The sequence below is a fragment of the Zophobas morio genome, unplaced genomic scaffold (genome assembly GCF_036711695.1).
Source record: "Zophobas morio isolate AGI-343-1 ecotype UQ-CSIRO unplaced genomic scaffold, CSIRO_AGI_Zmor_V1 ptg000010l, whole genome shotgun sequence".
Classification (NCBI taxonomy): domain Eukaryota; kingdom Metazoa; phylum Arthropoda; class Insecta; order Coleoptera; family Tenebrionidae; genus Zophobas; species Zophobas morio.
The window spans coordinates 6104157-6127671 of record NW_026972115.1 but is presented as its reverse complement, the minus strand read 5'-3'; the positions used below and the strand labels follow the sequence as shown (position 1 = coordinate 6127671).

The 23515-nt window shown below is 32.1% G+C and overlaps 1 protein-coding gene across 2 annotated transcripts; it reads left to right on the top strand.

The window, feature by feature from the left end:
• The first annotated feature begins 3199 nt into the window (after positions 1-3199).
• Positions 3200-9869, top strand: LOC135126283 (uncharacterized). 2 transcript variants are annotated; one of them, XM_064052220.1, is made up of 17 exons: positions 3200-3257; positions 3310-3616; positions 3663-3787; positions 3843-4017; positions 4078-4389; positions 4485-4718; positions 4769-5019; positions 5071-5248; positions 5975-6072; positions 7137-7620; positions 7678-7910; positions 8018-8084; positions 8133-8320; positions 8372-8871; positions 8925-9066; positions 9114-9195; positions 9246-9869. In XM_064052220.1, the coding sequence occupies exons 2-17, from the start codon at positions 3361-3363 to the stop codon at positions 9503-9505; spliced, it is 3585 nt and encodes a 1194-aa protein (XP_063908290.1). In that variant the 5' UTR covers positions 3200-3257; positions 3310-3360; the 3' UTR covers positions 9506-9869. The 2 variants fall into 2 exon arrangements, with proteins under 2 accessions (XP_063908290.1, XP_063908289.1); XM_064052219.1 differs by having other exon boundaries at positions 3249-3616.
• The last annotated feature ends 13646 nt before the right edge of the window (positions 9870-23515 follow it).

Sequence of the window (23515 nt, the reverse complement as noted above, 5' to 3'; positions counted from 1 at the left end):
TTTTAGTGTGTTGAAATAAATGAAGAACGATTTGAACGCAAGTGATGTAATTTAATTAAATATGTACATAATGTAGATATTAAGTTCTGTTCAATGCAGAAAACATGACTTTTTATAAGTACTTAATGAATGATTGTAATGTATTAATTTTCAAACATAGTTTATTTCCGGCCACGATTGGGAATTATAGATCCGAGTTACTTATTTTTTCAGGGTTTTTCAATTATTTTATTTAGTTTGTTTAATGGTGCTAGCTATAAGACTAATGGTGCTAGTTGGTGCTAGCTCTAAACTATTAGGTGCTAGCTTTTCATTGCCTTTAAATTATATTGCGGGGCTAGCGTTAACTTAGCCCCCCCCCGAAAATAACCCTTTATTACATGGCTTTATTGAATAAAAACACACTTTTTTTAATGGATCCAGCGAGTGCTAGCTCTAGAGTATTAACCTACTGATTTTTACCATTAAAGAAAAAAAAGTAGGGGCTACTTTTTTTTGGTTTTTATTTTTTTTTTTTAATACTTGCAGAGTGGTGCTAGCTATGAGACTAATGGTGCTAGCTGGTGCTAGGTCTAAACTACCTCGGACAAACTTTTCATGAGAATTAAATAATGTCGGGGGGCTAGCGTTAACTTGGCCCCCCCCGAAAGTAAAAGGCTTTTATTTCAATAATTAGGTGGTGCTAGCTTTTTGGTTGGTGGTGCTAGCTGGTGCTAGGTTAGAACAACGAGGTGCTAGCTTTTGAGTAAAATTCATTAACTTGGTGGTGCCAAGTTAACGGACCCGTTCTGTAAGGAAATTTTGAAATTTGAAAATTTTAACAAACAAAATTACTCTGAGTCCGGTCCTTCGCGTCTCGACCGTCCCTGGCCCGTCGAAAAGGTCTTTTCAGGTAGGTATCGGTGAGCGGGTTTAAGACATCCGGTTGTGACGGCCTATTGAATTATAATGGGAGTCAAATTGGTGTGAAGTCATAAACGCCAAATATATTTGAGGATAGTATACCACCTTGGATTGGTGCAGTGTAATACTAAAAATAACTGTATTGTATTCCCAAAATTATCTGCGAAAATCGAGTGAGCCCTTCCATCAATTTTTTGGGGGGAATAAATAAATATTCTTAACAATTCACCATGCTTACAATAACTTTAAAACGTCTGCAAGATCTCAAAGTATTCATTTTGCAACTCTTGAGTTATTCACTAAAATAAATTGACTGATCCATATATTTTTTTGAGTCACTGTAAAAGCAAATCTAAAAAATATGAATGCAATGATAAATTACGAAAATATACTGATGATGTTTTCCACATTTTAGATAGGATTTATTCGGCAAAATCTTGAGATGACGTCTTCAAGTTTTTGGGCTTGATAAACAGATATATTTTGATTGAAAACCTACCATGTCAAACAGTAACTTCAAAACGTCTGCAATATTTCAAAATTCAGTTTTGCAATTCTTGATTTAATCAATAAAATAAATTGACTCACCCCCTATAAGCAAAACTAAAAAATATGAATGGAATGATAAATCACAAGTATAGTCTCTTCCTATTTTGGACATTTTAGATAGGATTCATTTGGCAAAATTTTGGGCTGACGTCATCAATTTTTTGGAGGGGATAAGTAAATATATTTTGAATACAAATTTATTATGCGTATCATATGTTTTAAAACATCTGCAAGATTTCAAAGCATTCGATTTTGCAGATTCAAAATTAAATTGTAGGTGAAACGAAGTTCACGGGGTCAGCTAGTTAGTTATATTTCACTTTAAAAACAAATTCTTACAATTTTAGAGAGGAATTTTATTTTCAAATTTCACAAAAAACTGAATCGCTATCACTTGACAAACGCTTTCAAATAAGCAACTTTTTGTTTTAATAGACAAACTTTGAATGAACGGCGGCAAATGAACCACCCTAATTTGCGACCCCACTATTCACTGCACCCCTATGATGACTTCTAGCACTTTTCATTCTGAGAAACTGATAACTAAGCCGCCGCCATTGCCGCCGCAAGTATTTGAGTTGGGCTTGACGGTTCGAAGAGATTAACTGTGAGTTATTTATAATTATAAGATTTATAAGCAACGGCGTTGACAGCGCCGTAACACGCCACAGTGTCGACACTATCCGACTATTTAAGATTACCATGGCAACGGAAAGTTGAAATGCACGTGTGCGGGAACTTCGACTTTGCTGACTGCGCGAAAGTCATCAAAAAAAGTCATGAATACAATAGTATATTATTAACTAAGGTTGTGAAGACAGACATTCTAGACCGAGCGCAAATTAGAACCTGAGACGCGCAGCGTCGAGGGCTCTAAAGCGCGAGGTCTAGAATTGGCTTCACAAACGTGGTTAATATACTATTTTTTCCACTAGTAGCCCATTTGAGGTTTGCGAATTTTCAAAATGTTTTTTCTGAAGTGCATCAATAAAAATGTGTACTCACGTCATTTTAGTAAGCTTTGGAATTTTATTATTTTTTGACAATCCAGAAATGGTCCAGAACTTTTGTTTTAATTTCCTCCACATTTCCCGTTTTTAATAAATTTTTGTGTGAAAAATGTTGTAAAGTGAACCATCATGTACCCCTCCTCATTTCGTCGTACTTACGCGACCGCGACAAATTTGGCTGAAAAAGGTATGGACCTTTTATCGTTAAAGCGACACGGGGAATGGAAATCCTCCAGCATAGCAGAAGGATACAACGACGGCTCAATCTTCAATAAAAAAAAAAAATCGCCGAAATCGTCCAAAGCTCATCTGCGGCAAATCAAGTCAAACCAAATAGGAACCATGATTCAGTTTCAGTCCCGTAAACTTCATTTTCACTCCCATCAACTTCATCAACTTTGTTTCACCAATTTATCCTCAATTTATAATCAATTCAGGGTTTGGAAATCATTCCAGGGCATAATTTAAAAGCAAATTTTCCAAAATGATCGTTTTCAGGTTATGTCTCAGTTTTTCTGACAGTTGTGGACAGTTGTCACATTAGGTGGCCAACTTCACGTTTACATTATTGACCAAGGTTCACAATTTTCCAAATTACAGACCTCTAGACAAGTCGACAATTAGCCATTGTAATGCTACTAGTGGAAAAAATAAATTATTGTGCTATCATTACCTCGAGTTTTAATGTTTTAATGTTATGATTAATTTTTATATCTTTTATCGCGTAGATAAACGCCACACTTACCCAGAAATCGCATGAGATAACAACGAGTAAATTTTTACTGTGGAATATATGTGATACTTGTTACTGTTACTGTGCTTTTTCTACTGATAGATTTTTCTTTAGTTGATCATCGAAAATTTTTCATTCTACTCAGATCATAGTGAATGGAAGAAAATGAAGTTACTTTTGTACAATTATGTTTTCGCGAGTGTGTTAATTTCAGCCGAAGTGATAACATTAATTAAAGATAATAGTATCACGTGTGTTTTAACAGACGATTCTGTTAACTCCACTATATACGTAACAAATGCCGATGACCTTGAAAAACTTGAACGGATAATTCCTGAAATAACCAATATATATGACGATGATTGGCAATGGAGACGGTCGAGTGTTGACTTTTGGCCAATACTTGACCCACGTTGGACAAGTAATTAAAGCACACAACGAAAGGAGATTTCTTTACCGTTTCTCAGATTTTAGGCCAGACACTACAGGTGTCAGACTTGAAAACCGATTCTCATTATGTTTAAAACAACATTCAAAAATTCTTTTACATGACATAAGTTACCAACACTCTACAAACATACCAATCCGACATGTGAGTATGTGACAAAAACGCATTTCTTAAGTTCATTAATTTTCCGGTGTTAAAGTTGAATGGCCCCTACACCGCTTGTCAGTGGCAGCACTACGAAATAAAAAAAAATATGACACATGGGAGTCTAGTCAACATTGAAAACAACAATGTTATTAATGTAACAAAATTGGACTTTGAACCAGATTGGGTAACATTTTCTCCAGACAATTTAAATATTAAAGTACATAAATGTAAGAACTTGATCCTAAGATAGCAACCAATAGTAATAATAGTATGTCTCTATTTTACAGATCAATTTCGATACTCTACAACAACTAGCACAAAACCGTCATACATTAACATAACATCTATGAGCTGCGTCTCTTTTTATGTTTCTGTTGATGAAGGATGTTACCTGAATATTTCGGTACAACCAGCAAACAGCATTACAAAAATAGCTGGATTTAATGAGAAGAACAAATTAAAACAGTGGAAAAAATACGAAATAAGGGCTGATCCTAAAGCGATTAATCAAACGCTTTCGATATACAGAGGACGAGACGACAAAGGTACCAAGGGTTATTGGACAATTGATGATATACACGGTTGTAGTTCCGAAACAGGTAGATATTTTTGCTAAATTAAACTAAAACACCGGATGGAATACTTTCATCTCGAAATACGTAAGTATAAACCTTAGCTACAAAATGATTTTCAGTTATTTATCGGACCAACTTGAGTACATCTTGGACTACCCAGAAGTGTGCGGAACTAAAACAAACGAACTCTTCAAATAAACTTTGCACCAAAGCCTCTTTAGGAGAAAAATGTAACATTAAATGCGATGAAGTTTTGGGACCGAAATATCCCAATTGTGAGGATCATCGAATATGCTTGTCAAAAAATAAATGTTACTGTGCCTGGGGTTTCAAGGGAGAAAAGTGTACCGAAGGTGTTACGTAAACAACTGAAAACAGTTAAAATAACTATTTCTTATTTTAGAATGTGAAGGAGATTCTTGGGGATTAGATTGTTTGAAAAATTGTACTAACTGCGAAAAATGTGATAAGAAAACCGGATGTCAAAAATGTAAGGCACAGTACTTCGGGGAACAATGTGTGTATAAATTTCCCGTCGTGAAAAGGCCACCTATTTTAGAACCCAGTGACGACGAGTCGATAAGAATTTTAACAAATATTGAATATGGACGAGACGAAGAAACGCCAGAACATTATTATATTCAGTGGAAAAAGGTATATTACACCTACTGTAAGTTGTTGCTTGTTTTTATGTAATGTTGCTAGCTTGACAACAACGATGGGTTTGAAAATTACACAGACCAGCAATTCCTCATGACAAAAAATAATGAATCGTTCTCAACAAATATTTCGCGGGATGATTCTTATCAGTTTAGAATACTATTGGTTAGCCATAATTCATCATTTCAACAAGATACCATCCCGCAGTTAACCGTATACAAAAGTAAGTATGTAACTATAATATAATAATATGATACAGATATTTTTGAAAGGTATGTAAAAAAACGGAAAATTGGACATGAAACACATGTCACAAACTCAAAATCAAATTAATTTTCCGTTTTTGAGACAAACTAAACAATCGATCAAAATTTAGCATGCGCTACTGGTTTACGGCAATTCGTTGTTTGTTAAGCAACATTTGCGCCGGGCTAATTTTACTTTCAGATGAAGAACAATAATCGTAGTTCGGCAACAGAAAGAAAAACTTTCAAATAGGTTTTCTTGAAAAATGCAAAGTTACGCAAATGCCGAAATGATCAACGTGGTCTTTAATGCACGGCAGAACATTTGGAAATGGTCTCGAAACTCGACGTCTCGATGGTGAAGCTTTCTCCAGTCGGAATTTACCAGACCGTGGAACTTTCCATGCCGAAAAAATGATAATGTCGTTTCTAAAAAACTTGACAGGCGAGAAACAAATTTTGACTTTTTACTTGTCACTGTTGACTAATACTTTAGGCTAGTTGCTTGAAATGCATTAATAATGTACACCTTGCACTTTGTTAATATTTGTCAATGGCGGAAGAAAAGTATGGTATAGGAGTAATTTTTGTGAGATTGATACAATCAACAAAGTCTTGTATGACTTTCCAAGATGGGCGAATTTAACTTTTTTTACATACCTTTAAACACACCCTATAGTTAAAACTTAAAAAAACAATTTTAGAATCTTTGACTGCACATGTGAAAGACAATGATACGATTGTACTAAACTGGACTAAACGTGATCTACATGAAAATAATACGTACAAGATAGCACACAGGGTATAAACATCGACAATATTATATTGAATTCTGTTTCCTCTCTGTCAAACCCCTACAACGTTTCAGAAATTCTGCACATTATTTAGCACACTTCCTTTAAAAAATTCTTTGCTTTTTTACTATCCCTATCTTTCTTTACATTCAAAATTGCGTATCTCTGTATTGATCAATGTACCAGTGTTTGTAAAGTAAACATTCTGTTTCGTTGATATCTACACCGACCGGCATGAAAAAAAGAGCAGCTAATAGTACAGTGCTTTGACAATTTTACTACGCTTATTTTTGATGTTGTTGCTTGACCAGCATATTAATTGTGTGTACCTGCACCCCACACTTTAGATGAGCTTCAGAATATGCTTTTAAAGGAATGAAAGAATATCCAATAAGAATAAATAAACAATTTATTTCATGGGAGACCCTAGATAATGGCAGCAGTCTTATTGGTTCGTGGGAGAAATACGCGTTATTAACGTCGTTATACAGTGTGCCCAATGAACATTGCTTTTGCTTTTTTGAAAACTTTAAATTTTTTTTCATTTTTATTTGATTTTTGAATTTTTTACCATTTTCTATTAAAATAGTTTCCTAGTTCCAGCACATGTTTCTATGCTTGGCAAGTTTCCTCTCCGTCTAACCCCTGCATGTTTTAGAACTTTTGCATATCTTTTGGCACATTTCCATTAAAAAATTCTTTGCTTTTTTACTATGTCTATATTTCTTTACATTCAAAATTGCGTATCTCTGTATTAATAAATGTTCTAGTGTTTGTAAAGTGAATATTATGTTTCGTTGTAATCTATATTCATCGCCCTAATTTTTATTTATCTTTTTCTGGGTAACTTGTATTACCTTTTGTAATTATTTAAATGTGCTTTTTGTTTTTCTTTTGCAAGCGATTTTTCTTTATTTTTCTTATTTCGCTAAAGTTATAAATTAACGTTGTTTATCTTCTATCTGTCCTCTCTTTGAGTGCCATCATGTATGATTTAACTCTTTTCTTTTTTGTATTTAATTAAGTATACATTTTAATAAGATTATGCGTTTGCATTTGTTAACATTTTTAGTGTAAAAAATCATTCTGCGCTGACAAAGCAGAGGAAGAATATAACACCACATCTACAACAACTATTGCACTGACTATAAAACACTTTAAAATATGCAGCATCAAGTTGTTCTTTACAAAACATGGAAGCGATGAATTCATAGAGCAAACAACTGTGATACCTCAAACTTCAACGAAGGAAATATTTCCCGCAGAATTACCAAGAAATGTTACCTTCTTGAAAAATCAAATCGTCCTTCAATTTAACAAATGCGACAATTTTACTGGACCGTTGAAATATTCAATTGAACTTATATGCATAAGCGAGTGGTGTGCAAATAGACCTACTAAAGTTGATCCGTGTCATTTACTAAACTACTTACCTAACATTACTAGAGATGTAAAAGGTTTATCACCTTTTACGGAATACAACATCACCGTAACTGCGAAAAGGATTGATCAGCATGACAAAATAAAAACTTATTTAACGAAGTCAATGCCGTCAGGTGGATGAGCATTTATCTCTTTAAAATTAACGAATTCATTATTTTTGTTCATTGCAGCACCACCACCAGTAAATACTTTACAATTATATTCTAATGACGAAGACACTTTGTCTATAAGATGGAAGGAACCCTTTCCAGCAACAGGAAAAATAGAAGCGTACAATTTTACTCTCAGCGATAACACCTCAATTCTTACTACAACGAATTGTACGTTTTCTTGCGAAATGTGGCCCGAATTTCAGTGTGCAGATATACCGAGGGTAAAAAAAGTTAGCGTTTACAAAGTGACGGTGAGTTTGTAAGAACTTTATAAGTTTCATTAAAGAAAAAAAGTCAGTTTTAAAACAAATAAGCTGACATAAGTTGAAGCTGTGCCAAATAAACAAAACTGTCTTAGGTTCGAGCAAAAAACTACGAAGTTGCTGAATGGAGTGAGTCCAATTTTACTATAAATGTCGAAAATGGTTCGTCTTTTATTTGTGTAAACGTAATAAATTAATTTGATTTTTTAGTAACTCAAGCACCTCAAAATTTGCGGATCGAATTAAGTCCACAATCAATGGACGAAGTGATACTTAGATGGGAGTACCCACTTTACACATATGGAAAAATTGAAAAATTTTATACAATACTACACGACAACAGTAGGACAGAAAATAGTACGATCCAAGTTTCCAATGAGATAAACTATAACAAAACTGTATAATACTCTACATTTCTTCTACAGCAGTCAATAACGTGATTGTTTCAGATTAAAATCAAGTATGGACATAAATATAACTTCACTGCTTGGGCACAAAACGCTCATGATGGTGAAAAAGCATCGATTTATTTCGTAGTCTCTAAACCCATTTCTAAATTGTCGAATCAAGCGTTTATATTATGGTGTACAGAAAAATGTTATTTAGTAACACAAAAATCAAAAACTCTAGAAAATACGAAATACAACATTATAATAAAACAACATAATGGAACCCAAGAGGAAGACGAAGCGAAAGGATTAATTTCTTTTTCGAAAGATAAAATTCCATGCATGGAAAATAACGCATCATGTGACATCCATTCAGAGTTTCAAGACGTAGCAAATCAATATTATTTTATAAAAATAGACGGTGAAGAAACTCCTATCGAATTCACAGCATATGAATTTAAACTCGACATTATATCCCAAACAAATAATAATATTATTATTTTTCTTATAGTTGTGCTAATCCTTGTCGTTGTCTTCCTTCTAGGATTCTTGTTTCACAGGTTAATTTACTCAACGCCCAGAAAATAATTGTTACCAATTTATGTCGTTACAGGAGAAAAAGTCAAGCACAAATGGCCAAGAACAACGAAAGCGATCCTTCTTTCGAACCTGTCAAGTTCAACCATTTTGAGAATTTCTTCTCAACTGCGCTCGACGATGACCCAGATGACAACATAATAACACAACAATTCGAGGTCAGCTTAAAACCATTCGTTGCGTTCTTAAAAACAACCCTTTTCAGGCTGTAGCAAGGGTTACAAATTGTCAACAAGGCCAGTTACACGAAAACGCTAACAAAAACCGCTACAACAATGTCTTGCCATGTAAGCATAGTTTAAAACATTTACTAATCTAACCATTTTTTCGTTTCTAGATGACGACACTAGAGTAATTTTGCAAGGAAACAGCGAAGGAGACTACATCAATGCAAACTACGTCGACGTAAGTCGTCACCTGAGAACTGGTTTGCCGCATATCCAGACCGCGTCCGAGGGAGTTTCGCCTCTACTGTTTGGTGCAGATTTGCCGCATGTCGCACTTGGGCGAAGCGAAAAATCGAAGTTGAAAAGTAGTCGTTACTATTCGTCAATGATTAGTGATCATTTCGTGATTTCGAGTATGCATTCTGAATGATTCAAATACTAAGGAATCAAGAACCGATTGCCGAAATACCGAGAACTACCGACCTCCTAAACCTATAAATCAAATACCCTTACTTTTATTTACTAACACTTCGCTTTCAAGTTGAGTTGAATGTTGAATATAGAAAAAGGAATAAGTTAAAAATAATGCGGCCTTTTGTTAGTTGGGGCCTTCGGGCCTAACTCTTGATTACTCTCTAACAAAAATTTAATGAAGTAACCAAAGTTACTAAATAATAATAGATTTATAAAGTACGTTTTTTGTTTTTGTTTTTTTTTTTTATTCTATGTAATATTATTTCATTTATTTTTGTATTTTTTACGATTTAAATATATTTTTTGTATTAGTCCAGAAATTATTAGATATTTTCATACCGCAATAAAACCAAACCACAGCGAGTTTCATTGAGTAATCAATACCCGAAGTAACGATTATAAATAACGATTACTTTTTTAAAAAGTAACGAATACGTACGAGTACACCAAAGTAACGATAGTTCCCATCTCTACTGATTTGCCCCATGTCCAAGCAGAAATCGATACAGTACCGTTATCCGTACGTACTTCCTTGCTGTTTTGCTTTTCAGCGTTAGGTTTGGGGTTGGGAAAGAAATCGTATTCAACTTCACGCGCAGAACAATAAGAATAATGTGAAATAAATAAAAAAGAAACTTAACAATTTTGCTGAATCTGAAATTTAAAAAAAGCAACTGTAATTTGTGCAACTCTTTTTCTGTTGTTATAGATGTTACAAATGTTTTCAATTTTTTTTTTAAGAAAGATTGAGTTTCAAATTATTAGATTCGAAATTTTACAAATTTAAATTTCAAATAGATTTGTTGTTCGATAAACCAATAATTTAATTTTTTACTAAACAGTAACATTTTTGTTTAATTTTTTCTCGGGAATGATTGAACTTATTTTCTCTAGTTTTAGTGAACAAGATTTATAACGCTGCATACCAGTAAAAGAGTTCACAAATTTTTGTAGTATTCTTATTTGTAGAAACGATATTTCTACATCAATAATCACAAATAATATATACATTTTTAATTTTTTAAATTAAAATGTAAAAGTAATATGAAAATTAAAATTTCGAAGCAAAATCTGTTTAAGTGGATTTTGCTTCGAAATTTATTACTGGAACGTTTACAAAAATCAACTTTTGACATAAAATGCTTGCAAATTTGAAACAGAATTGGAATGTTTCTTGACAATCATGCCTAATACATTTTTGACTTGTATCTTTTAAAAAGAATTATTTCCGAATTTATAGCTATTTACAATTTACGATTTACTTCAAGAATAAATTCCGTATTAGAATTTTACCTATAACTAAATAGATGTATGTTGTTAACTTATATAAGGTACTTTACATCGAAACGAGTAATTTGTTTTTTAATATGACATTGCCTTTCTTTATCATTCTATTTGTCTAACAATTATTGTTGTGCAATTATACGCGTGTAAATAAAAATAACTTTACAATAACTTATTTATGGGTAAATTTTTTTACCAATTAATTTAAGTGGATGGTTATATGTAATCGTAATAATACCGCATAAAATTCACTCACTGTTTAGGTATATCAGATATCAAAAGCTATTAAATCCAAATGTTATTGTTTATTTTTTTTATGTCTCGAACGTAAGCTAAGGAAGTATTGTAATCAAGTTCATCGGGCGACTGGCTACTTTTATGGCTTCTCAACGATTCATGACTCCTATAATACGAAAACATAAGTCTCTCGTTTCCGGTTGATAAAACGCTGACCAACATTTGTAATCATCCTCCCCATCATATAACGTCATCTCCAACTTTTACAGCAATAAATGTTATATCAATTTTAAAAAATAACATACTTTTTCATTTGTTGTAAACAACAATAAACTTATTGAATTTTTACCCTAAGCATCCAGATTGAATTGAACTACCATAACCCTAATTTCTTGAGATTTTGGAAACAGGATATACTACATAAAGAAAGTTAAAAGAATTTGAAGTAATGTAATGATACTCTTTTTACATCAACATACTATTGTTTTTGTTTATAAATTAATTGGGCATCGTCCAAAATACTGTTCATAAATTATAAGTGCAGGAAGAATATGCAAAAGCATGCAAATACATTTTTTGCGTATAATAATATGTATTTTAATTAGTAAAAAAAAGTAAAAAGTCTAGTTTAATACCTTACCTTATTAAAATAATAAGATTAATTAATTATGTAGTTAGCAAACAATGACGTTTAATTTATACTTAGTAGGGTTCACGGCATTAACTTTTCACATTGCATGTTTAATTCGGAGTTATAATTTGAGAATGTAATGTTTGTATTGATGAGGCTGATACGTGTTTAAACTCCATATTAATTTTAATAATAATGAAAAAACTTTCAGAGTTTAAGTAATATATTTGTAGTCACTGCTCCACGTCTTTCGGTACACAGTACCGTCTTCAGGCAGAAGAGAAACTAATTTACCCGTTTATTTATTTTTCTAGTTTAGTAGTACTTGGTAAATTCAGAAAACTGTATGTTATTTAAAAATACGCGACAAATCACAAGGCCAGGCAATCTAGAGATCTGACTGCTGGTTTGCGCGGGAAATACTGCATACTTTTTAGGTAAAAGGAGTCTATGATAAGCGCACGTAGGAGATGATAGACAGAGAGCTAATATATAGAGCTAATGTATTGGAAAGAAATAGGACAAGTTTACGTGTGCACACCACAGCCTCCCTTTCTTTTCTGAACAGTTTGGGATCATACCATAGTATCATATCTAATCTATCTAATACTATTAAACGAGCAAAGTTTGTATATATATATATTTATATATATATATACGTATCCAACCGTCGTTACCAGACCCAACATATTAAACAGACGTTACCAAGCCCGGTTGTTTTTCCGAGTATAATATAATAAATTTAATGGTTTTTGCAATAACAAACTTAAAAAAAAGTAGAGGGGTAAAATTATTCCTTGAAAAAAGTTAACACCATATTCATCCAACGTTACCAGACCCACTATGTCCAACAGCTTTCTCAGTCCCATTTCAGTATAAATAACACAGTAAACCGACGTTATCAATCCCGACATTGTTGCCACATTAAATTTATGGAAAATCGCTTCACATTGTATTGATCTGTAAAATTTCTTGTGTATCTTGAAAGTTGGATGTACAACCAGTGGATATGCAAAAGTGTCACAAAAGAAAATAAGAAAAACCAAAAATATATCTTATCTGCCTGTCTTTTTGACGCCATGAGTGCCATGACAAACGGATAACCATTAATAAAATTAACGCCAAGGCGATTTTTTTATTAACAGATATGCAAGTTTGATAGACATCAGTAACATTTTCTTTTTACTAGTTGTACATGTCTATCGAGTTAGTTCAACCAAAATTTGGATACCTATTCCCACCTAAAATTAAAAAAAAAATTATAAAATAACATAATTTTTCACTTGCGGTTTATTAATGCAATTTTTATTTGACCTTAGGCGTACAGATTTGTAAAAAAAATGTTAGCACAAAAATTTTCTAATTTATTTCATAAAGTTTTTAAATGAAATTTAAGCTTTTCTTACACATAACATAAATCACAAATTAAGATTTTTTAATATTAAAATCCTAAAAAACTCGAAATTTTAACCACAAAATGGTACAATATGTGTTAGAAACTTTAAAATTAATTTAGAGATCTAAAATTGCATATTTTTTAAGAGTAACTTTAATATTTCAAATTATTAATTGAAAAATTTAAGAACGCGAAACTAGTAATAAGAAGACCCTCTTCAAAAGAGTTACAATGCTCCATAGCAATTATTTAATCAATACTTGTTAATAAGGGCAATTAATAACCGCCTATTAACAAACGAGTTGGTTGCAATACTTTTCCGGTGATTGCAATTTCATACACGAAACTGCTAAAAATCAGTTTCAAATTTCATGATATTTATAACATTTAAATAAAAAGTTTCACATCAAATGCGCGGGGGTATATCTGATTGCTGTATTAACCCATTAATTATAAGTCGTTTATTAATAGCCGTAATTAATGAATGATTTCGAGACAGAATCACCAAAAAATGTTTTTAAGCCTAGCTGGCAGCTTTAGAAGCACAACAAAATGCTCTATAATTTTCTGCAATTTTAAGCTTGTCTCTGTCTATATTGTTAAATAGAAAAAAAATAATTTAATGAATTATTGGTACTCTTAGTGTCAAAACTCAATTCATAAAACGTTTGCAAATTTACAGGCCCAGTAAAGTATCACTGTCGAAGGATCTCGATCCCTTAATAATACTTAGCGTGGCAAACGCTACAATGAAATTAGTGCATGTGAAGTCCATGTGTCATTTTAGTTTTCGTGTAGGTACATATTTTGTCTGAACCATATGAATTCTGCAAAATAATCCTTATGCTTGCTGAGCCACATTTTAAGACTTTCATCTTTCTCTAGATTGTCTGTTTCCCGTCTAAGTATACCGGGTGTCCTACGTAACGCTTTCGGGCACAACTCAGGTATTTTTGAACGGATTGTTATGAAATTTGAAATGTAGGTATTTTGATAGGTGAGGATTAATATGAACCGGTGAGAATAATCATTATCTTGAAAAAGTAAATTTTCCATGCCTTAATTTAATTTTGAAATAATTAAGTTTAATTAATTTGCATCACTTGATTAAACATGAAAAATAAATACTGTATGCAAAAATTCATGTCCGAAATACGTCTGGTTAGCCAAACCGATAAATTATTGCGAAAATAATTCCAAAAATTATTAAAGGATAGGTTGCTATGAAACAAAAAACTGCTATCCTCGCATTTTGGACACCCTTGCGGGAATTTGATACCTCTTTGCCAAGCGTTATTTTTCGAATTTTAAGAAAATACTAATTTTCAGTCATTAATTTTTTTGAGACAGCTGTATAACCAAATCTAAAAAATATTAATGCAGTGATAAATCACAAGTATAAAGTCATCATATTTTGCATATTTAAGATAGGATTTATTTAGCAAAATTTTGAGCTGATGTCATCAATTGTTTTTTAGGGTGGATTAGCAAATACATTTTGATCAAAGATTTACCATGTTTATGATAATTCAAAAAATATGAATAAAATGCGGATTTATACCGCAAAATTTTGATGTTTCATAATTTTGCTTTTTTCCAAAAATCTGCACTTTTTGGGTAAAACTCAATACGGAGTCATAAACTACATATGTAGGACTATGTTTTTTCATACAATTTAAAACCCATTTACTATGTGCAATTTTAAAGTGACGTCATCACATTATTGGTGAGGACGATTAGACAAATTTTGGTTAGCGTTTTACCATCTACATGATATTCCTAATATACTCGTAAATACAAAAATTTGAAAACAATCGCCCCGTACTTTCGGAGATTATCTGCCTAATAAAAATCAGGGGCTGTAGACAGACGGACAGACGGAAATGGGAGACCTATTTCTTCGTCCTGTAGGGGTAATGAAAGGTCGAGAAAACGTAGAAGTAGAAAGTCGGCCGATGGACTTGATTACAATACTTCCTTTACTTACGCTCAGTAAGTAAAAAATCAACTAAATGCGAAATTCTAACGAACAGAAATAAATAAAACATTTACCGACAAATATATTCATTAAAAAAAATTAAAAAAAAACTAAATGTTGCTTTAAAAAGATTGTTGTCAAAATCTACCAATAGATGTACAAATTAGATGTAGCTAAAAGAATGATCTCTGTCAATTAATATTAAGTGAGGATCAATTAATTTAGAATATAATCAAGTTCCTATCTTCAAATAAAAATTAAGTAAAATATGGATGCGTAGATCATTATAGCGAATTTGAAAATAAGAGAGGATTAAAAAAACTACACTTACAGAAGTATACAATTTTGCACTTTTCAAATTACATTCAGTTAAACGCTTTGGTGACCTGACCTGACCACGTTCATTATAACTGTAAATGCTCATTCACAATGGGCATAAAGCATAGGGATGTCATAAGCATTAATGCATAAGAATTTATGTTTAGTGCTCTATTATGCTTCTATTCGTTTACAATGAGCATAATGCTTAGGACATCCTTATGCTTTATGCCTATTGTGAATGAGCACTTATGCTCATTGTGAACGAAGACAACCATAGAGCACTAAACATAAATTCATATGCATTAATGCTTATGACACCTTATGCTTTATGCCCATTGTGAATGAGCACTAAGGCATAATTATGCAAAATTTTGAGGAGTCATTTTCTAATTTCTGAAATTAATTGTCAAATGTTGTATAATTTTTATATATTTTTCAAAAAATTTACATATATCGTCTACTAAATATAAATACAACGATCTGATTTAAAAAAAATAATTTTTAACTTTCATTTGTTTTTATCTACGACATACAACTTATATTTTTTAAATGACACCAGACACTCTGAATATTTTTTTAGGATTCATGTAGAGATTTTTTTCTAAATTTATTGATGTATCATAGTGTACATAATACGTTAATATTTTCAAACATTAATAATTTAATACATCATATTTGCAATAAAATGTCTTGAGTTAATAATGTTTTCGTATAGAAGTTTAATTTTCAAATTTAAAACTCCTATACATTAATAAGTGTTATAAACCGTGTTAAACTTGCTATGTAACAAAAATTTTGGTACACTTATCCGTCACAGTTACCTTGCTAAAAAAATTAAATTAATTTTTACCACAACTTTTTAACAAAATGCGAAACATGGTACATCAATGTATTCAGAAAAAAAAATTACAAGAATTAAAAAAAATATCTAGGATGTCATTTAAAAAACAAAAGTTGGATGTCATAGGCAAAAAAAAGAAAGTTAAAAATCAGTTTTACAATTAAGATCGCAATACATTTAAAATTATTCAATTTGATCTATTCAAAAAAATAAGATAGCTACGGGCCCGGGCTATTTTTTTTCGAACATATGGTATATTTAAACTAAAAAACCTTATCTTTATTATTTTTATTAAACATAAGGCTGAATTATGTATTTAGTTAATTAGCATTTTACCCCTGTCTCCACGATAATCCTAAACTGTATCTAGAATTTCAAAATAATCTGTATAGTATATAATTTTGGAAATTGTCTCTAACAGGAACGGCGGACAAATGACAATGAAAGACATAATTTTTCATATTCTAGGTCTAATAAGAGTTATGTAACATCGAGAAAACATGAAACTAGCCATTCCTCAAACGATTCATTGTAAAAATGCTTTATTAATTCAAATAACATATTTTTACTCAATGCAAGCAGTCAGATACAAGTAGAATAAGAAAAGTACTCATGATTTTCTTAAATACTGAACTGATCTGCTAGAATGCAGTGTTGCAGATTTACGGATCTGGTAACGTTGGTCCGATCTGGACGATTTTATGCAGGCAGATATTATATACAGCTAAGCGACACGACGCCCTCTGCAGAAAAGGGGAATGAACTATTTCTGTATAAAATTTGACGTTCAACAGTTTTACCAGACCCACATTTTTATTTCAATTTTTAATTGTACTGGGCCCAAGAAGGTGATATACATGGTTAAACGTTATCAGACCCGAACCCGGGTCTGGTAACGTCTCAAAAGGTCTGGTAACGTTTACTAGATATAGCGAGTCGGGACTGTGTAAGCGGTATAACAACTATATATATATATATATATATATATATATATGTAATGGGTTTCTCGAAAACGGCTCTAACGATTTCGATGAAATTTACAGGTTAGGGGTTTTTTGGGTCAAGAAATCGATTGATCATAGTTTTAACTTCTGAAAATTACAGCTTCATGCATTTTCAGCAATTTTCAGGCAGTGAATTATATTTGTTGCTAGGCAACATCAGATGACACTACACGAACACGAGATTGTTTTATATGAGAAGTTTGGGTGACAGTCTGACAGTACGTTTGACGTACCTTTTTATCTTCAATTGTACGTACCGAAACATACTCCACTGTATAGAGGACGTTGAAATTCACCTCCTGAGGTGAGAAAATTTACCAAAAACTAAACAGTGAGCGGATAAAAGGCACACGAAAGTGTGTTGAATTGAGATTATTTTGTCAAGCATTCATTTCAGAGGTTCCACGGTCAGTGTCAACATGTGATCGTTTTCGGGGATGGGACCGTGTTATTTGAGTTTTTGGGCTCAACGTTTCGCACACTTTCGTAAATGGCATCTTCGGGAGCAGGGTTGAGATTGAGAAATTAGGAATAACACAAAAGAGCACGGTAACTCAGTATATTAACCACACCAGAGGCGAAACTCTTCTGGCAGTAAGAATGTGGTTGTGACCTTTTTCTAGAGTCGAGAGAGAACTAGGAAAAAAAAAAACGACAGAGAGAAAATTTGGGTAACAAATGAGATGTCAAACAATAATTCCAGTTTTCTGTTCTTTAATCTCTACATGTCACTTATCAGTGTTTAAAACAAAGACTGCTTATGGAATTTCTTTTTTAATGTGTATTTTTAAGTAGCGCGTGTACTTCAAAATGCATACTATACGCATATTTATCTGTCCTAATCTGATCTAATACTACCAAACGAGCCGAGTGAAACTCGGTCAACCAGATATTAGTATATTATTAGCCAAGGTTGCAGAGCCAAGCATTCGAGACCGAGCGCAAATTAGAACCCGAGACGCGCAGCGTCGAGGGCTTTGAAGCGCGAGGTCTAGAAGTGGCTTTGCAACCGTGGTTAATATACTCGTAATATTTTTTTCACTAGTAGAAACCATAAGACAACAAACTGAAAAAATAAACGTTCAATTTTTTGACGCAACATGATTTTGTTTTGATTTCTAATCAAACTTGATCTAAATCTTCAACACAAAGAAAACCGTTTATACTTGTCGCTGAGTTAATCATTTTATCTTCTATCGTCTACCAACTACCGTGCGTATACTCAAGTAATGTTTGTAGCACACATTTGTTCATTTTTTAAGAAATAATTACATCAAACATTGCGTACATAACCTCAATTTTTCTTTTTGAACCGGTGGTCGCAAAAGTTGAATTTGCTACCTCTAAATGAGTCGACATTTGCATGCGTCATGGCTGCTAGTGAAAAAAATAATAATTGACAAAGAGTTCGCAAAGGAATCCAACGGAAATATTTATACAATTGTTTACAACTACCAGTACAAATAATTCTTTTATTTTCAACTGAAAAGCGTATAACTATATTAAGTACTACCTAGATAGTTATTATGGAGTTAGGGGTAATCAAATAGATTTAGGTTGCAGTCAACATAATTGTCACTGATACATAAGACATGGAAACGAATAATTTATTTCCAAATCCAAATATACTGCATTTACAGTTTTAAACAGTATCACTGCTAATTTTCTCTGCTTTCCCGACAATAGCTACTTGTAGTCAATATCCACGTAATGTAATAAAATACTGGAATCTTATTGTTTGAGACAACAACCTATTTTTACCCGAGTGTTCTTTATCAGTTTGAATATTTTATATAAAAAAATTACATATTAAGCTGCAATTTTAGTAGGACTGCAGCGAGTCAACGAGCCGCCATTACTCCGCCAATGCAAAGAAAATATCATTTCATTATCCTTTGTAAAAATAATTCCTTTCTGTAAAACACATTTCAATTTGGTACTCCGTATTTCGTTCACAATTCACCATTTAACAATGGAAATTAACAGTGCAACATTTGGATTCTACAATTTTTAGGTAAAATGAATGACTGCAATGAGTTTTATCAAATGTAGATTTTATATAAAAATAAAGAAAAATAAGTCTCTTTATTTTAAAAATATTTAGAAAAAATCGAATCAAAACATCAATAACTTAACATTCATTGTTCGTTATACTTAGTTAACTACTTCACCACGCGATTTCTAATTATTGGTCCTTGCCGTATTACTTGTTCCGCGCGTGAAGTTGATTAAGAAATCTTAATCTTAATTATCTCTTAAAAATGTATCTATTATTATCTGTAATTATTGATGTGGAAATATCATTTCCACAAATAAGAACACAGGTATGCAGCATTATGAATTTTGTTCACTAAAATTTTAGAGAAAATAAGTTCAATCATTTCCGAGAAATTATTAAATAAAAATGTTATTGTTAGTAAAAAATTAAATTATTTGTTTAATGAGTAACAAATCTATTTGAAATTTATATTTGTAAAATTTCGAATCTAATAATTTGAAACTCAATCTTTCTTTAAAAAAATTGGTCTAAAGAGTTTAGACAGTACTTCCCTCGCTGTCGGAAACTTGACGACTGCATGCCTATTGTGTTTTTTTTTCTCATTACATTTTTGTAGTGGGAATTTAAAAAAAAATGCGATGACGTCATCAACATTTTTGCAAGGACACGTATATCAGTTGGGATAGATGTAGTGTAATATAGTTGGATTAATGTATCTTTTTACACACGTGACCAAAAGCTAACGTCCGAACTAATAACTGTTACTTTGTAGTAATTAGTCAAAAAGATAGCAATGTTCATAACGTCAACATGACACAAATGTGTAGGCTCAGGCAGGTCTTTTGGTTTCGGTGCTTTCCGATTGGGTCGTGATTTTGTCGGACTGGGAAGAACGCAGAATCTTTCTTTTCGAGTTTTAATCTTCGAAACGGTTCGGCGAGTAACGCCTAGAGCATCTGCAACTCGCTAAAAATTTGAGCGAAATTATTAACCATGAACCTTCAAGTGGTTTTTACTTACTTACTTGTTCTGTACCATTTAATGAGATTAAAGGACCACCATTTTCCTTCTCAAGAGCAAAATACTCTATAAAGTTGGACACGATGTCCTGGGCACGGGAACTCAAACGTTTGCCCGCCATGTTGTAGACCAAACACGAATAAGAAATAAGATAACAAAACATAAAAAATAGGACAATGAAACAAGAATCCTAACAACCAACGAACTTTACGAAGAACTGAATAGAAAACTTAAATAGAACAACGAAAAACTGCGATTAACCACTCTGAGTAAAACCAAAAATGACAGTGACGTTTGTTGAAAAATCGATGAATTATTAACAGTCACTAGATTGACTACATCAGTGCCTGTCGCACTATGTGGACGCATTTATTGCGTATTTTATCTTTTTCTAATTCAAGGAACTTTGTGGAAGAGAATAACTGACGTAGAGCGTAATTTGGCCTAATTTCGGTAGACATACTATTTGTCTGGCTTTTCGTTTTTGTAATCCTTAAAACAAAGATTCTTATGGTAGGTGCTGTCTGAGCTTGTATGATACTTCGGTCACGTGTGTCAAAAGATACATGAATCCAATTATACTAACAATAAAATTATTGTATTCCCAAATTTTCGGGAAAATGAATTGGGTCGTTTTGAATATTGATTTGTTATAATCAATAAAATAACGAAACAATTTACTCACGTATACGGCAACTGAAAATCGTTTATGTATAAGCATTCTTAATTTAAGATGACAAGCGTAACAGCATACGTGAGAGTCAAACAGAGAAACTGTAAACAAAACCGATGGTCGTCTAGAAATTTGTATTGCTTCGACTTCCGCTTATTATATAAAACATTGGGTTTTATTTTAATTTTTGACGGTGGAATTCACAATTGGTTGATTATAAACATGTCTATTCCACATTCGCGGAACCTAGTCAGCGCACAAAACAAATGCATGTCTGTAATGTTAAAGTCGATGTAAATAAGCGTGCTACCCTTATGTTTCAACCGAATTTTTACTTTAAAAAATTTTGTGTCTACCAAATTGGGTTGGTCCAATATAATACTAATAATATATAAGTGTTGCCTTTAATTTAATCAATAAAATAAATTGACTTCATTAATTTTTTTGAGCCACCTCTTAAGAAAATCTAAAAAATATGAATGGAATGATAAATCACAAGTACAAACTCATCATATTTTTTGCATTTTAGATAGGATTTATTCAGCAAAATTTAAGGGTGACGTCATCAATATTTTAGGAGGGATGAACAAATACATTTTGAACAAAAGTTTACCATGCTTATAATAACTTTAAAATATCTCCAAGATTTCAAAGCATTCGGTTCTGTAAATCCTGATTAAACCAATAAAATAAATTAATGCATTCATTAATTTTTTTGAGTCACCCTGTATATGCAAATCCAAAAAATATGATTGGAATGATAAATCACAAGTACAGACTCATCATATTTTGTACATTTTAGATGGGATTTATTCAGCAAAATTTTGGAGTGACGTCATCAATTTTTTAGGGGGGAAGAGCAAAGACATTTTGATAAAAAGTTTACCATGCTTATGATAACTTTAAAACATCTCCAAGATTTAAAAGCATTCGGTTCTGTAATTCCTGATTAAATCAATAAAATAAATTGACGCATTCATTAATTTTTTTCAGTCACCCTGTATATGCAAATCGAAAAAATTTGAATGGAATGATAAATCACAAGAAGAGACTAACCATATTTTGTACATTTTAGATAGGATTTATTCAGCAAAATTTTGTGGTGGCGTCATAAATTTTTTAGGAGAGACGACTAAATACATTTGGATCAAAAATTTACCATGCTTATGATAATTTTAAAACATCTTCAAGATTTCAAAGCATTCGGTTTTGTAGTTCCTGAGTAAATCAGTAAAATAAATTTTGCGCATTCATTAATTTTTTTGAGTCACCCTGTATATGCAAATCAAAAAATATGAATGGAGTGATATATCACAAGTACAGACGCATCATATTTTGTACATTTTAGATAGGATTTATTCGGCAAACTTTTGAGCTGACGTCATCAAGTTTTTGGAGGGGATAACCAAATATATTTTGACTAAAGATTTATGGTGCTCTTTATAGCCTTAAAACATCTGCAACATTTCAAAACATTCGGGTTAGCAGATTCAAAATTAAATTGCAAAATGTTGTTTTATAATTTTGATTTTTTTTCCAAAAATCTGGACGTTTCGGGTAAAAACTGAATTCGTAGTCGTAAACTACATGTGTAGGACTATGTTATTTTATACAATTTAAGACCCATTTACTATGTACAATTTTGAAGTGACGTCATCGCATTAGTGGTGGGGATGATTAGACAAATTTTGGTTAGCGTTTTAGCATCTACATGATATTCCTAATATAAGTACAAAATTTCACAACAATCGGTCTAGTACTTTCGGAGATTATCTGTCTAATAAAAATCCGGGACGGCAGACGGACAGACGGACAGACGGACAGACGGACAGACGGACAGACGGACGGACAGACAGACGGAAATGGGAGACCTATTTCTTCGTCTTCTATATTCGTAGTTTTAATATTGAGGGTGAAATTATATGCATCGTTTCATTAGAAACAAATATGGTGCGATCAACAAAAGATGGACGTGCTAGATGTCTTTTTCACAACGAAAAATGAGGACAGTAAAATACATCATGATTTTTGTAGACGACGCCTTCATAATTCCCTGTGAATCACTGCTTATCGCACAAAAATTAATGGAAAAACCAAGATTTCTAAATAAATCTAGAAAGTTCTCCAAGTTAATTCATTAAGCATACACTTGTGACAGCATTATTTCACTTTCTGAGTGAATAAATAAATAAATATAAAAAAAATATAAAAAAACAACTCGAGGAAAGTATTTTGTGCTAACTTCATGGTATCTCATCACTTCTGAGTTTTCAGCACTCCTCTCTTTCTTATTTCTTAAAAAAAAATACAGAAGCAAAAATTCAGTTCAAAAAGCTAAAGCTACGTGGATCTTTTCTACTTCGAATCCATACAATATTTCTTTAATACTTGTCAGTATTTTCTTCTAATTCAGAAATAAGTAAAAATCCTTACATAACAATCTGCGTTAATAAAAAAAAGCTTATAAAACCTATTAAAGAAATATTTCAAAATATATAATCTAATTGCAAAATTTAGAACAAACACAGCATTAAGAAAGAGGATTTACACGAAACTTTTTCCTTATCTTTCAATGATATAAA